Source organism: Porites lutea, chromosome 2 (assembly GCF_958299795.1).
Source record: "Porites lutea chromosome 2, jaPorLute2.1, whole genome shotgun sequence".
NCBI lineage: Eukaryota > Metazoa > Cnidaria > Anthozoa > Scleractinia > Poritidae > Porites > Porites lutea.
Window position 1 is genome coordinate 37,439,364 of NC_133202.1, and position 13,745 is coordinate 37,453,108.

General features: G+C 42.0%; 1 protein-coding gene across 1 annotated transcript in view; it reads left to right on the forward strand.

The window, feature by feature from the left end:
• The window catches only part of LOC140926153 (uncharacterized), a 43,971-nt gene that overhangs the window by 22,991 nt on the left and 7,235 nt on the right, over positions 1-13,745 (forward strand). The window contains exon 4 of the mRNA XM_073375941.1: positions 577-12,424. Within this exon, the coding sequence (XP_073232042.1) occupies positions 577-12,424 (11,848 nt within the window). The remainder of the gene's footprint in view (positions 1-576; positions 12,425-13,745) is intronic.

The window sequence follows — 13,745 nt, forward strand, 5'->3', positions numbered from 1 at the left end:
AGGGTTCCTTTATTCTTTTACATTACATAAAGATAAGTCACTAAAAGAAATCAGACCATCACATATAAAAATATGAAAATTAATGTATTCACTTTAATAATTTTATTTCTGCGAACTTTGCGATTTGCGATATTTTCATTCAAGGTCATTGTTTAATTCTATTCTATGACGATGCACGATATGTAAACAAAATAATTGTCTATTAAACAACTGTCACAAAATTTGACCACTAAATGTTGGTGTTAGGAACCAATTTAAAGCGCTTAAGACGGGTTTCACATTCTAGTTCCTGATCAAAAGAACAATATCATTGATCAAAATTTTATTTTGACAGTCTTTCTCTTGACATTTAGAGGATTAAATCGCCGAAGAAACGTAACGATTTTATTTCTTGGTCTTAAATGTAAGTTGCAGATTTTCCCTGAACAACGTCCGCTCCGTTTTGGTGTAATAATCAGCTCGCTTTGAGCTTTAGTCACGAATTACTGTGAAATAGGACTATAGTTACAACATAAAGCTAAAACAAAACTAATTAGATTTAAATTTTTATTACCATGCTGCCGTCTCTTTACGTAGGGTGCACTTGGAATTACTTCTGGAGCTGATAGAAATGCCTACCGGACCCACCGGACCGAACTGGTTGGAGCAAATACTCAAGTCGGTTTTACGAATGGCGGATGTGTGGTTCTTGTTATTCCGCAGATTAAAACCAACCAGCAAGCTTTACAGTAATTTCAAGGTGAAAACGGTTCTAGAGGCATTAGATCTTTTGAGGGATGCAATCGAATTGCAAAACATTCGCGTCACATCTCTTCTAAATCTCTCGGAGAGAGAAGTTGACGCTCTCGATCGCCTTTGTTACCTGACTGGCAACTCCGATCAAAACGCATCTGGCGATTTTAAGATTTCAAGAGCCTGGAAAGCGGCAAAGGAATTCCAGGAAACATTTTCAAAAGCAGAGACCTGCATTCTATTTGTTCAAAAGGTGTTGAATGGTATTGCCGATATAGAGGATGCTTCAACACTAATGAAGGAATTGAATAAGAAAAAGGAATTCTTCAACATGCCTTTGAAAGATGCACTGAATGGTCACTTGTGGGGCACCCTTCGTTCTGTTGTCGAATCAGCAGCGCCGATTCAGAAGCTTCAAGACAGTACCTGTTTCTTTAACATTGCTCGCACCTTCCTTACAGCTAAGGATGGTAATGTTGTAACGATCGGTGATTCTACTACCTCTACTGTTCAAGTAAGTGAGCTTCTTAGCAACAAAGTTATACCAAAGTTTCAACAGGCTTGTAACCCGTTATTTGTTAGAGGCGTTGATCTAGCTGTTGATGAATTGGGAGTTCTTTTTCGTGGAATTACTTGTGAAGATGATCTCCAAAGAGAACTTCGACTTATCAGCAACTACTTTCATCGGCCCAAAGTCGACCCTGACTGTGCAAGGATGCTTATAACTTTCCTGAGGTACCCTGAAATTAAACGCAAAGTTCAAGCTTTAATACCAACACTGCACGCGTTTAAATACGAAACCAAGACAACACCCCTTGAAGAGTTTGTCACTCTCTTAGAGACGAATAAAATGACACTAAAACGTCTTTGCGAATTTTGGGAGAGTAAAATTATATCTGAACTTCACGAGAACTTTGACAAACATTTGACGGATATAGCAAGTGTTCTGGCAGAATCTCATGAGCTGCTAACGTTTATTGAAGAAACGGCAAGTGAAGATATGGTGATGCTTATCGACTCCGTGGAAGAACTTTCTGAGCAATTCATCTCAGAGGCTATTGTGTCATACTTGATTGATGTTCACAGATTTCTAAAGAACATTCTTAAGGACAAGCCAAATGATACAATATCATTTTTTCATCGTCTTAAGACCTGTTATGACGATCTTCCTGTGAAGAAGGCTATGGCTGCTAAGATAGATGAATGCAGTCGCAATGTCTACAGTTTAAGGACCCTGTACAAGAATCTTGCTAATCGAGGAGAGATGACAAGGGAAATTATAGGTAACGCTTTGAAGAAAGGAAGTTATCAGATAGGAAGAAATGATACTGGGTCATGGGACGTTTTGCTGACGTACAAAAGGCAGAGAAACAGTACCAAGAAAACAAACGAACAAGGAGGCAAAGTTATTTCCCAGACTGTTGAGCACGATGCCTGTTACAAATTAACAGAAATCCAGGATTTACGCAGTCGAGCACTTCTTCTCGTGAACATAGACTCTAGGCATCGTGATGGAGAGAAACGTAGCAAAGTGCCCACTGGATGTTCTTCTGCTGATCTGGATGAATTTGTCTGGCAGGTTGATCAGATAACGGAGATACTGAATATAGCTACTGAGCTTCACAACTCCGGCCACCCACGCTACAAAACCTTTTGGGTTATACTGAATTCCACTCAAAAGATACAAGAACAAGCAAAGTTTCTATCACAAAACCTAGAAGAATGGAAAAAGCTATTGGAAATTGTACAAAAGAAACATTTTTTCTTAAATTACTTCCACCCAGATCAGCTTTGGGCTCTCGATGATTTCCTTGGAAAAAAACCCGGGGATTCCTGCGAGGCGAAGTCAGTGGTTTCTTTGGTGCATGGCCTTCTTCGGTTTATATATCCAAACGTTCAAAAAGAAGCACTTACAAAATTGCGCTCACTTTACCAATTCCCCAGTGAAAAGGAAACCGAAGAAGGGAAACTTTGCGCCATTGGCAAATCATTAGATGCGTTTTTCCTTCCTTTGCTAAAAGAGGAAGTCAAAAGGCTACCACAACAATTTGTAAGTGGAGTTGTTCAACCCGGCGAATTGTTTGTTGCTGTACTCGAAAAAGGAAGCGTGCAAACAGTTCAAGTGGTAATGTCTCTATACGAACAGGAGACAGGCGGAAGGCCCGAGCCGAGTCAAATCCTTTTCTGTCATTCAGGCACAAGCTGGGAAGAAATTCAACGCCTTCTTCGAAGATCATTTCAAGGTTCAAACCAGTCAACATACAAGAAATTACACTGTCTTGCTAACGTCGAAAGTCTGCCAAACGACATGCAGTTTGATTTGGTTTCGGCCATAAAAGATTGTGAAACTGCCCCCAGTAGCCCTTTTCTTTTGAGCCTTGTCTGTTGTGGGGGGCCCCACCATCACATTGCAGATCAATTTGCAGATAGAGCACACAAAGTTACAGGTATGCCAGAGGTGATATTAAGAGAAAAGTTCAAAAACGACTTCCCGAACGTTATTGTTGTAACTTCAGACCTCCCTGGGATGGGTAAAACGGAAACCATATTCGGTGCGGCAGCCCGTAAAGGAAAAGGAGTCGTTACATTTCCAATAAGTGGACCGTTTTCCCGCAACAGTCTTGTTAATCGACTGGTATGTTTAAAGATCAGAGAAAACGACTGTTTGCATCTTGACATTGGTGAAGTTGACGATCCTCTGGCCTTGGATACATTTTTGTTCGAGCTTGTTGTCGTAGGAATGGTTTTCTCTGGAACTCTCATCTACCATCTCCCTACCAAGAAAATCTACATAGAAATCGCCAACACTTTAGAAGAATGGTTGCAAGACTCCTTACCTATCACAAAGTGCTTCAAGTCTTTGAGCATCAAGACCAAAGGATATGACAAGTACGTAGTGAGTCAGGAAACCTCTAGCCCCATTCAGGTTGTTTGCAGCTATCTTCATGCCTATGATTCTGGGACCTTAGAGAGCAGGGAGCTTGTTTTCAGTGGTCCTAACAAAGTCAGAAATCTATCAGCAGAAGCATGTAAGGACTTACTTCGAAAGCATTTTCCCTTGAACGACGACACCTCATACACCATCGTTGAAAATTTCCTTAGGGTGTTTGCAGACCAGTTACTAAAATTTTCGGCAAGTCCTTTTCTGAAACCAAGCAGTTTAAGGGCAATGCTTGGTCCTTCACACGATGTGCGCACACGATTGCTTTGTGCTCTTTTACATGTTTCAAAGGAATTTGCAGCTCGCTCGGTGAACACCTGCAAATCACTCCAGTCGGAAGCCATGTCTAACAGGAAAGCAACAGAAGTACTGAGGGACGCTCAGGCTGCTTGTGTAAGGACTGCAGCTAAAATGGTTGAACGTGTAGAAGGAATGATTCATTGGACGGACATTAGTCAATTGGTAATATTATTTCAAACCCAGCAGCAATTTACCATCGCTGCCCTCTATCGGGAACTGTCTTTGGTTCCTCAGAGCATCATAAATCTGTTTAAGAGCCAAGCTGTCAAAGAGAGTGGAAAAGAATTTGAAGATTATTCAAGTTTGAACCAAGACGAACTTCAAAAGAAGCTTGAACTCTTAGCAAGGACGTCTGCCACAGCCCTTGGTACTGACTCGTCGTCGAAATATGCTCTAACACCAGACAACGTTCTCAAAATGGCGCTAATATTGCTTCGTATCAGAGCCAATATCCCAGTTATTATTATGGGGGAGACTGGATGTGGTAAGACAAGCCTTGTCAGATACCTCGCAAGAACTTGCGACGTGCCCTTTGAAGTCTTCAATTTTCACGCTGGTGTCACCGAAGGTCAAATAGTGCACTTTGTTGAAAAAATGAAAACCTATGCGGATGATCCAGACAGAAAGAGGCAATCTGTGTGGATTTTTTTGGACGAAATCAACGCCTGTAGCCACCTGGGCACGATTAACGAGATAATTTGTCATCGCACCCTCAGAGGAGATCCACTGCCTTCCAATCTTGTGTTTATTGCTGCTTGTAACCCTTACAGGCTCCGTCCTTCGCAGAGTGTTTTTACTACAGGCTTGACTGACAGAAGAAGCACAGACGAATTCTCTAGGCTAGTTTATCGAGTCCACCCTCTTCCAGAAACGATGATGGATTACGTTTGGGATTATGGTTCAGTAAGACCAGATGATGAGAAAAGATACATTGCCAGGATGGTGGACGGCATTTTCGAAAACAGGCATCGGAAACTTTTGGCCGATCTTCTGTTTGCTTCACAAGAATTTATTCGGTATGAGCTTAAAAGTCCCTTTTTTGTTAGCTTGCGAGATGTTCGCCGCTGCATTGTTCTAATGAACTGGTTTCAGAAGACTTTGCCAAAACGCAATGATCATTCACCGGACAAGGTTGAAGCCCACATCCAACGCTTCTATGAGAAAGCCCGTGTAGTTTCAACAGAGGTGCGTGCAATAGTGTTAGCACTTGCGCATTGTTATCAGTCACGTCTTCAGGAAGCACAGACCAGAGAGACATTTTCGAAGCTGATAACCAGTCGTTTCAGAAAGGAGCCAACTCTTCAATTTCAGGATGAGAGTTTTGAAGCAATCGTCCGTGTGGAGCAAGAGGAGTACATTGCTCGAATGGAGCTACCAGAAGGAACTGCAAACAATGCAGCTTTGCGAGAGAACGTTTTTGTAATCTTAGTATGTATACTTAACAAAATACCCGTTTTCGTTGTGGGAAAACCTGGTTGTAGCAAGTCCCTGTCTATGCAAGTCATTCGCAGCAACTTGAGAGGGAAAGATTCAAAGGACCCTTTCTTGAAGCAGCTACCTCAACTTTTTGTCGTTTCATACCAGGGGTCTGAGTCATCAACATCTGAAGGAATCTTAAAGGTATTTGAGAAGGCAAGAAGATACAAACATGAGGGCTCAAACGACGTTCTTCCAGTTGTTCTTCTGGATGAGATTGGGTTAGCTGAGGTATCAGCTTCTAATCCCCTTAAAGTTCTACACAGTTTGTTAGAACCTGGTAATGCAGAATTCCCTGATGTAGCTGTGGTGGGAATTTCTAATTGGTGTCTTGATCCAGCAAAGATGAACCGTGCTATTCACCTCTCTAGACCTGAACCGGAAATTGCTGACTTGTTTCAAACTGGTCAAGCAATTAGAAAAGCACAATACACGTCATCAAACCATAATGGTTCAACACTTCCTTACCCAGATGATTTTCAGCTCAAATGCCTTGCCAAATCCTATCATGAATACCAGTGTAAACAAAGGCATCCAAATTTCCATGGACTGCGAGACTATTACTCCTTAGTGAAGTCCTTAAGTTCGGACAGCGGCACATTTGTCCTTCAGCAGCTTCAAGAAAAGACGAAAAGAACCCAAAGAGCCCTGCAGCGAAATTTTGGAGGTCTTCCATCAGAGATGAACAAGATTCAACAGTTGTTTCTAAAGCATTTTCATTCAGAGCGATTGCAAGAAGAGACTGAAACCTCTCCTGTCACAGAACTCATTTGTGACAATCTTCGTGACAAATTAGCCCGTCATATGATGATCATTACCAATGGGGACTCTGCAATTGGAATTTTGGATCAGACATTAAGAAATCTGGATAAAGAGACGGTCACCATCTTTGGAAGCCGTTTTGAAGAAGATCAGTCTAAGGAGTATAATTACAACATCTTAAGTCGCATTATCCTTTGCATGGAGCGAGAATGTGTTCTTATCTTGCGTGACTTAGAGAACATCTATGGCAGCCTTTACGCTATGCTCAACCAAAACTACACCGTCGTTGGACAAAAAAAGCATTGCAGGGTCGCTCTCGGTCCTTTTAGCAACCCGATGTGTCAAATCCATGACGACTTTAGATGTATTGTGCTAATTGATGAGCAACGGGTTGATTACACGGATCCACCCTTTCTCAATCGATTCGAGAAACAACTTTTGCGTTTTTCAGATGTGCTGAATGCTCAGCAAGAAGAAATAATATCTTACCTAGGAGACTGGTCGAGGGCTTTCGCAACTGGTTCTGAGTTCCAATCACATTTTAATGAAACTGACGTCTTTATTGGCTTCAACAAAGACACATTGCCGTCTCTGGTTCTCCACGTCAGTAAGGACGATACTACTAACAAAGACGAAATTGTGGAAAAATGCAAGGAAGAACTGATGGGGATTGCTACTCCAGATGGCGTTTTGAGGTGTTTGAATACGCACTTATCTAAACAGTCAAAGGTAGAAGTAGATACGATCTACCGCAATTATTTCTCCAAACCAGTTCACATGGGTCTAAAAGAATATATGACACAAGTTCTAGAGGGTCTGAGAGCAAACTCTGAGTGCCAAGAAAACTCAAAAGGTGGTCTGAAGCTCTTAGTTATGACACACAGCAGTATTCATTCAAATGTTACAAGTTATCTGTCCAGTTTGGGGATTTGCCAAACAGAAAAACTCAGCGCCTTCAAGTCAGAGAAACAACTAGCTAAGCAGCTGCAGGGCTTTTGGACATCGGATGCAAACATCCTTGTGTTACAGTGTAAGCCAGACCTAGACGCTCCTCACATGTTGGTTGCCAAACATCTCATCGAAGATCAAAGGAACACACATATTTCTGCTAACGTCGGAAACTCTGAGAAGTGCATTAAACATGTTTGCTTAATTGTTCACGTTCAACGCACAGGAAAATGCAAGAAGATTGAAAGTCCACTTTGGCAATTTAGCTTTCAAAGCGGTTGGAAACAAGTCACAATTGACACACTTGAAGAACCAGCGGTGCCAATTACGGAGCTTCTAGATGCGAACGTCGCTAAGCTTCTTGGTACCAAGTCATTTGCTTTTGAAATTGCCTCTGATCAGCTACACTGGTGTTTTACACGTATTAAGTACCAAGCAGCGGAAGAAACTGCAATGAAGGAATTTTCGCATCTTATAAAGTGGCTTAAAAAATTTCCTCGGGTGGTGGAAAGTTTAAAAGAGCTGGTTGTCGGTTTCCTTAAGGAGAGAGAGCTAAGCAATGGTAATAAGTCATTCCAAAATTTGCGTTGGCAGGTTGCGGTGGCAAGTGACCGTCAAGCACTTGTAACTTCATGTACCTTGCTTGAAGCAATAAAGCAGTATTTTAAACACCTTGTAAGAGAGCCACTTTCAAAGATTGTCTACTTCCTGGAGAAAGAGTGTGCATGGCCAAAAGAAGCATTCTCATCTGATCCACTGAAAGATGACAAGCTTCTTAGATGGACAAAGTTGTTATTTGATAGACGCATGGTTACCATTGAAGATATCCCAAACCCCCAAGGCGCTGATTCCTATATTGTATTTGGGCCTCGTCACAAGCTTGAATTTCCGTTTTCGTCAGTTTTCGTTAAAAAAGTCGATGAAATTAGGCCCTTGTTTCAAGAAGACTTAAGACGCCTTCTGGTAGAGGATGCCAATCTTGATGAGTATGAAAAATTGAAAACAACTGTATTTGAAGCGCAACTAAAGCGGTTTGCAAAAGAGGTGAAATGGGCTGTTCCGCAAATAACGGAGGATATGCCTCTTCAGAAAGAGGTTCAAAACTATATTGACGATCTCTTTGACTTAAAAACATCCTCTTTTGCTGCAGTTTTATCGCGCGATGAGAGGATCAACTTCTTCAAAGCAATGCTAGCGGAGCATATCAGAGTGCCAGCCGGTGGAAATGTCTCTCTTATCATCACACAGCTGCACTGTATCTTGTGGATGAATGAGTCCACATTCAACTCAGCACTTCATTTATTTGTTGCATGTCAAGACATCATGCCTGCTGAGTTCAAAACCCTGACTTCTGAGTTCATCAGTACCTTCAAGAATATGTTATTTGAAAGTAAGAATGCATCTGCGCTCGGATTGAATCCCAAACTCAGCAAAGATGAAGATGAGAATACAGAACCGCGGAGTGATGACTTGGCATTGACGTTTTTAGAACAGCTGGCGGAAACTATTTGCCGTGCTATACTTCCCACAGCGAGTGTAGTTTCCGATTTACAAGGACCAGAGCAATGGCAAAGAAGAGTGAGTGGTCTTCTGTCGCTTATAAGCAGACTTCAGCTTTCCGTTCCGGCGTTTCACTTTTTGCGCATATGCAATGATTTTGTCTCCTTGGTATTATTGCCAGAGTCCCTTGAGCCCTTCAGGCTTTACCAGATAGGAGAGCATGGCCTTGCTCATGCATGTGAGGGATACCTTGACTCACCGGAATGCTTCAAGATGATAGACAACCTCACTGACAAGCTCGGTGAAATTGTAAAGAACGGAAATAGCTTAAATGAATTCCGTGCCTTGTTTTACACACGCTGCATTGATTCCAACCCAGACACGCCTGTCCTTGGACATATTATAAGCAAAATTTCAAGCAGTGAAGATAGGTCACTTTTAAAGCTTGCAGGTCCTGTTCTTCATCGAATTTTTGTCATTGAAAATCACTTCAGCACCGCCATATTCGAAAACGTGTTACACAATCCAAGCATTATGAAAAATCATCCAGGCCTTCAGGAAGTGAGCCGGGCACTATCATCATTAGCTGAAAAACACGAGCTTGATTGTCCCTTTGCTGTTGTGTGCTGTGATCTCATCTCAGACGTTGGATTTCTCAAGATTGATTTTTCTACCATCTCCGGATCAGATAACAGATCCATCAAAACATTGCGGAAAGCAATGGAAATTTTCAAAAAACCCTTTAAGGTGCAAAGTGAACGGGAACACTTTCTTCTTATGTGTGCTGTGGCATACTTGAGATCATTTCTAAGTACCTTTGCAAGGTTAATTGTGGGTAAGCCCAACATTTTGACTGATGACAGCGAATATACTATGCTCTTAAGGGAGCTAGATCCAGTTTTTTCTTGTGATGACAATCCCGTGGCTTCTGTGAGGTCTTCGCAAGCACTCCTGTACTTTCTTCGAGAGCTACGTAAAGACCTGCCGCTGTACAGAATTAGGAAAATCACCAATGATAGCCACAAACTTCCAGCGCTCAAGAACTTTTACTGGCACCATGAAGAGCGGTCTTTAGTTGGAAAACTAAGCTTCGACCCGTTTTATAACCTTACAAACGAATCTAACGCCAAGAATGCCGTAGCCCACTTAATAATTGAAAAAAACCGAGCACTTCTCCTGAATGAAGTAATTTCTGCGGAACACTCGGCCAAAAGAAAGATGCAACTAGCAGCTGCCTTCACCACGTGGCTTTATTTAGTACGATCGGTACGAATTCTACGGGCCAGTGAAGAAGGAGCAATTGACATTATCAATGATGAGGTGACTAACTTGCCACAGCCCTATGTTGCCTTGGTCCAAAGAGTGACAGGAAGAAAACCTTTTCAGACTCGAGAACTCAACCTGTCGCCAGAATCATCTCCGAAAGACGTACATAGAGCAGTCTTCATCCTTCATTTTTGCATTTTGCTGACGTCACATTATAGTAGAAAAATAAGTGCCTATCATTCTGCTTTTATGTCCTACCTCGTGGAGCCACGGAATTCAAAAAACACGTTTATCTTGGCGTTACCTAATAGCCCACACGACCCCTTTCCGACAAATCAAAACTACAGGAGTGAAGGTTTTCCGACAAAAAGTGTGTGTCGTTGCGGAACATTCTTTACCATAAAGATATCAAACGATTCCGTTAGCTGTCCAAGGTGCCTAACTTCTGCTGATGTTGAAAAACGTATCAAAGAACAATCAAGAATACAGTCTCCATCAACGAAAGGCTACATTTCATTGCCTCCATCAAGCGAAGAATACCGCTGTGTGAGATCTATGGGTCCCTCATGTTTCCGGATACTTCATCTCCTAGTCCATGCAGCGCTATACGGAGGAATTGCTCTTGGAATTAGTGATGTCGATTCATTGTCTGATATCAAGGTCACCGAAGGGAAAGGACAAAATATTCCTGAGTTTTTTTTCCAGCACATCGTTGAAGATCTCTCCGCTCTTTCCTGTCTCCTTAACTGTGTAGAGGAAGAGGTTATGTTGCTTCTACACCGTATTTTGGAAGTAACAGAACCCATTCTCAGTTCTGGTGCCCTCTGCACAACCGAAGGTATGAGATTCTCATTGGAAAAAAATTTCTCTGACACAATTAGCCCTCTCATTCACGAGTTCTGTGTCAAGAGGAAATTGAGCACACTCATTTGTTCGGAACCTTTGACTGCAGCTGAGAAACAGATTGAAGAATGTGACAAACCCGAGTTTGGTGACTTAAATGAAAGGAACACATATGTTCCACGTTTGTTTCGAGTGACAGGCTCAAGAAGCTTCAACAACTTGCGAGCGTACTACATGCACATTAAAGAAGAAATTAAAGAATGTCACCCCCTTCTTGGCTTGTTTTTGGATTTCCATAGTCGTCTGCACCTAATTGCACACCTAAACAACCTCCTTGTCTGGAGCAGAATGTTGGAAACACAGATAAGTAGGCGCTTGAGCCGTAACGAGGCATCTAAGGCCACGATTAGTGACATTATCCGTGGGGAGTACCATTGCAGAAACTTTCCCGTGGACAAAGAACGCCTGAGAAATGCATTTGAGAGTTTTAAAACTTCGTGGGAGAAGCTCCGACCGGAAATGATGAACGAAATGGGACCAGATGTTCCACACATAACTGAATTGTCCCCAATTTCGCTATGCCTAGTGGAGAGAAAAGGCCAAGGAAAATTCCTTAGCACTGCCTTAGAGGTTCTCCAGCAAATACAGAATAGCTTCCTTGAAAAGGTACTTTGTATTGCTGCCACTGGAAAATGTGCAGCGGTCAAGTTCTTAGAACGAGAGGAAGGCTTTGCTAATGTGAAGCAGGTCCATTTACAAGATGCACAGAAAAAAGAGATCATTCACTATGAATGGTCGGATGATATTTTGATACATTCCCAGTGCAACACAGAGTACGGTCATGGGAAGGAATTGCTCTACGACTTAGACAGGATTGAAAAAGAGATGGCAATTCGCTACCTGCTGGGGAAGTCGTACCTTTCAGCCGCTGGTGGCCTGCGGGAGTTCACTTTCTCTAAAGAGCTGTTTCATGCCTGCAAGGGTATCTTTGATGACTTGGAAATTATAGTCCCACAACAGCCACTGACAAAGGATGTAAAGAATGGCCTTCAATACCTAAAGGAACGTAGCCTAAAAGATGTGCGAGACCTCTTGGAACACATGGAAATTGTTCTTTGTCTTTTAAAAAAGAATGAGGTTGGAAATCCCGACGAACCCCTAGTAGAATTCACAGATCGATGGCTCTCTGACTCAAGGCCCTTTCCCTCCTCACTTCTTCCAGATTCTGGTCGGGCGGTTTTGCTTATTCATGTTGTGGCACTTTATCATTTTCTGGAGGATATTTTGGCAGAAACAACAGTGGAAGGAATCCATGATGCATATCGAAATGAACTGTCAAATGACACAAGAAAAGTCATATTGGACAAAATTGATCATAGCACAGCGGGAACACATCGTCTATCCCTGCAATCAATCGTGACAGCTCTTTGTCGCTTCATCTTCCGCTACATATCAGCTGATAACTCAAAACCAGAACCTGGACTGTCATTATCTGAACATATGTTGGAGCCATCTCTCTGGCCAATGGAGGATATGCTAGAAATAAAATCCTTGGCAAATGAACAGTGGATAAAGGCAATCCGCTACGCTTTTCCAGAGGATCTTACATTGGGACACATCCATGCTGTCCTATTACTTTACCAGGGTCAACTTGAGGTTAGTCGACTTTTCCTTTTCATATGTATACCATCAACTAAAAATACCTGAATCACAGAATCTCGCGAGGCTTTGGGAGGAGGCCTGTGAAATGTCAGGGATGGAAGGACGGGAGAGAAATATAGTAAATTGTCTAACAGAGAAAGGCGGATTTCAACACTGGCTCTAATATTGGAAACTGATATGTATACTCTAGCTCTTTCTGGTTGGAGTAAATTCGTACCCATTGCCCTGGCTTTAGAAAGGATTTGGGATTTAAATGGGGTTGTTGTTGTTAAAGAGGGGTAGCCAAAATTGCATAGGGTTCAGTGTTTACACCATTTGACCCTCCTACAAGTGTAATTATGGTCAAAAGGAAATGAGATGACAGCAGGCTAATATGCGGTGGTATTTGTTTAATAACAGCTAACCAGTGCCATCTCTATTAACAATTGTAATAATTGTTTTTGAAGGGTGTCAGTAGTAGTATCTGCTATAGCCCTCAGATGTAGATCTAGTTGTTTTCGATACTGGGTATCAAGTTATTGAGTGGATGAAATGGTAGGAGGTAATGCTGTAGTGAAAACAAGTAAATGCTGGTTGTTGGGGAAAAACTTTATATTGTTAGCGAACTACAGCAATGCTAGTTTTTGTACATAATAACACTTGAAAATACTGTTTGTAACAGTAACGTTTATTCTAGAAGCCGGCAACAGCATATTCTTAAATCGTACTTGGATCAGATCCACGCGCAGGGGGGCCTTTGCTCTTCTAGAACCAGAGATTCCGTACAGTACGGCTTGTCAGTCTTGCGGTTATGCAGCTCCAGGGTAAATACGCCCACCGGTTTTAGTGTCGTCTGATTGAACATGGATATCACCAGTTCAGTTTCTTCAAGATTCACTGAAACCGAACAGCTTTTGAGTGTCTCTTCTGAGCTAACATTAGAGAAAGCGCCACTATGTAATTGAAATCGAACTGTTTTCTTTCGGATATCAGTTGTCGCATAAAGGTGTTTCAGAAATTTGTTTACCACAACGGGCTCTAGATCAATTGTTAAGTACCACCATAGTCTGTACGATCTTCATCATTATCATTAAGGTACTTGACTGGCATACTCGAGCTCTTTCGTTTGTTGCTTTTGCACACAGAGGCGTGACAGATGGTGCATTCTTTGCCATATGCAGGACATTTTCCCCTTTCATACTTTTGGGCCTTTGCAATACGAGCATTTTATCTTGTGCTTTCGCTTGGGTTTTCCTTCCTGCTTTTGCTTCTGAACGGCATTTATTGACTCAGCAGCTTCAGTACTCCTTTTTAGCTCTTTGGAGAGTTCTCTTAC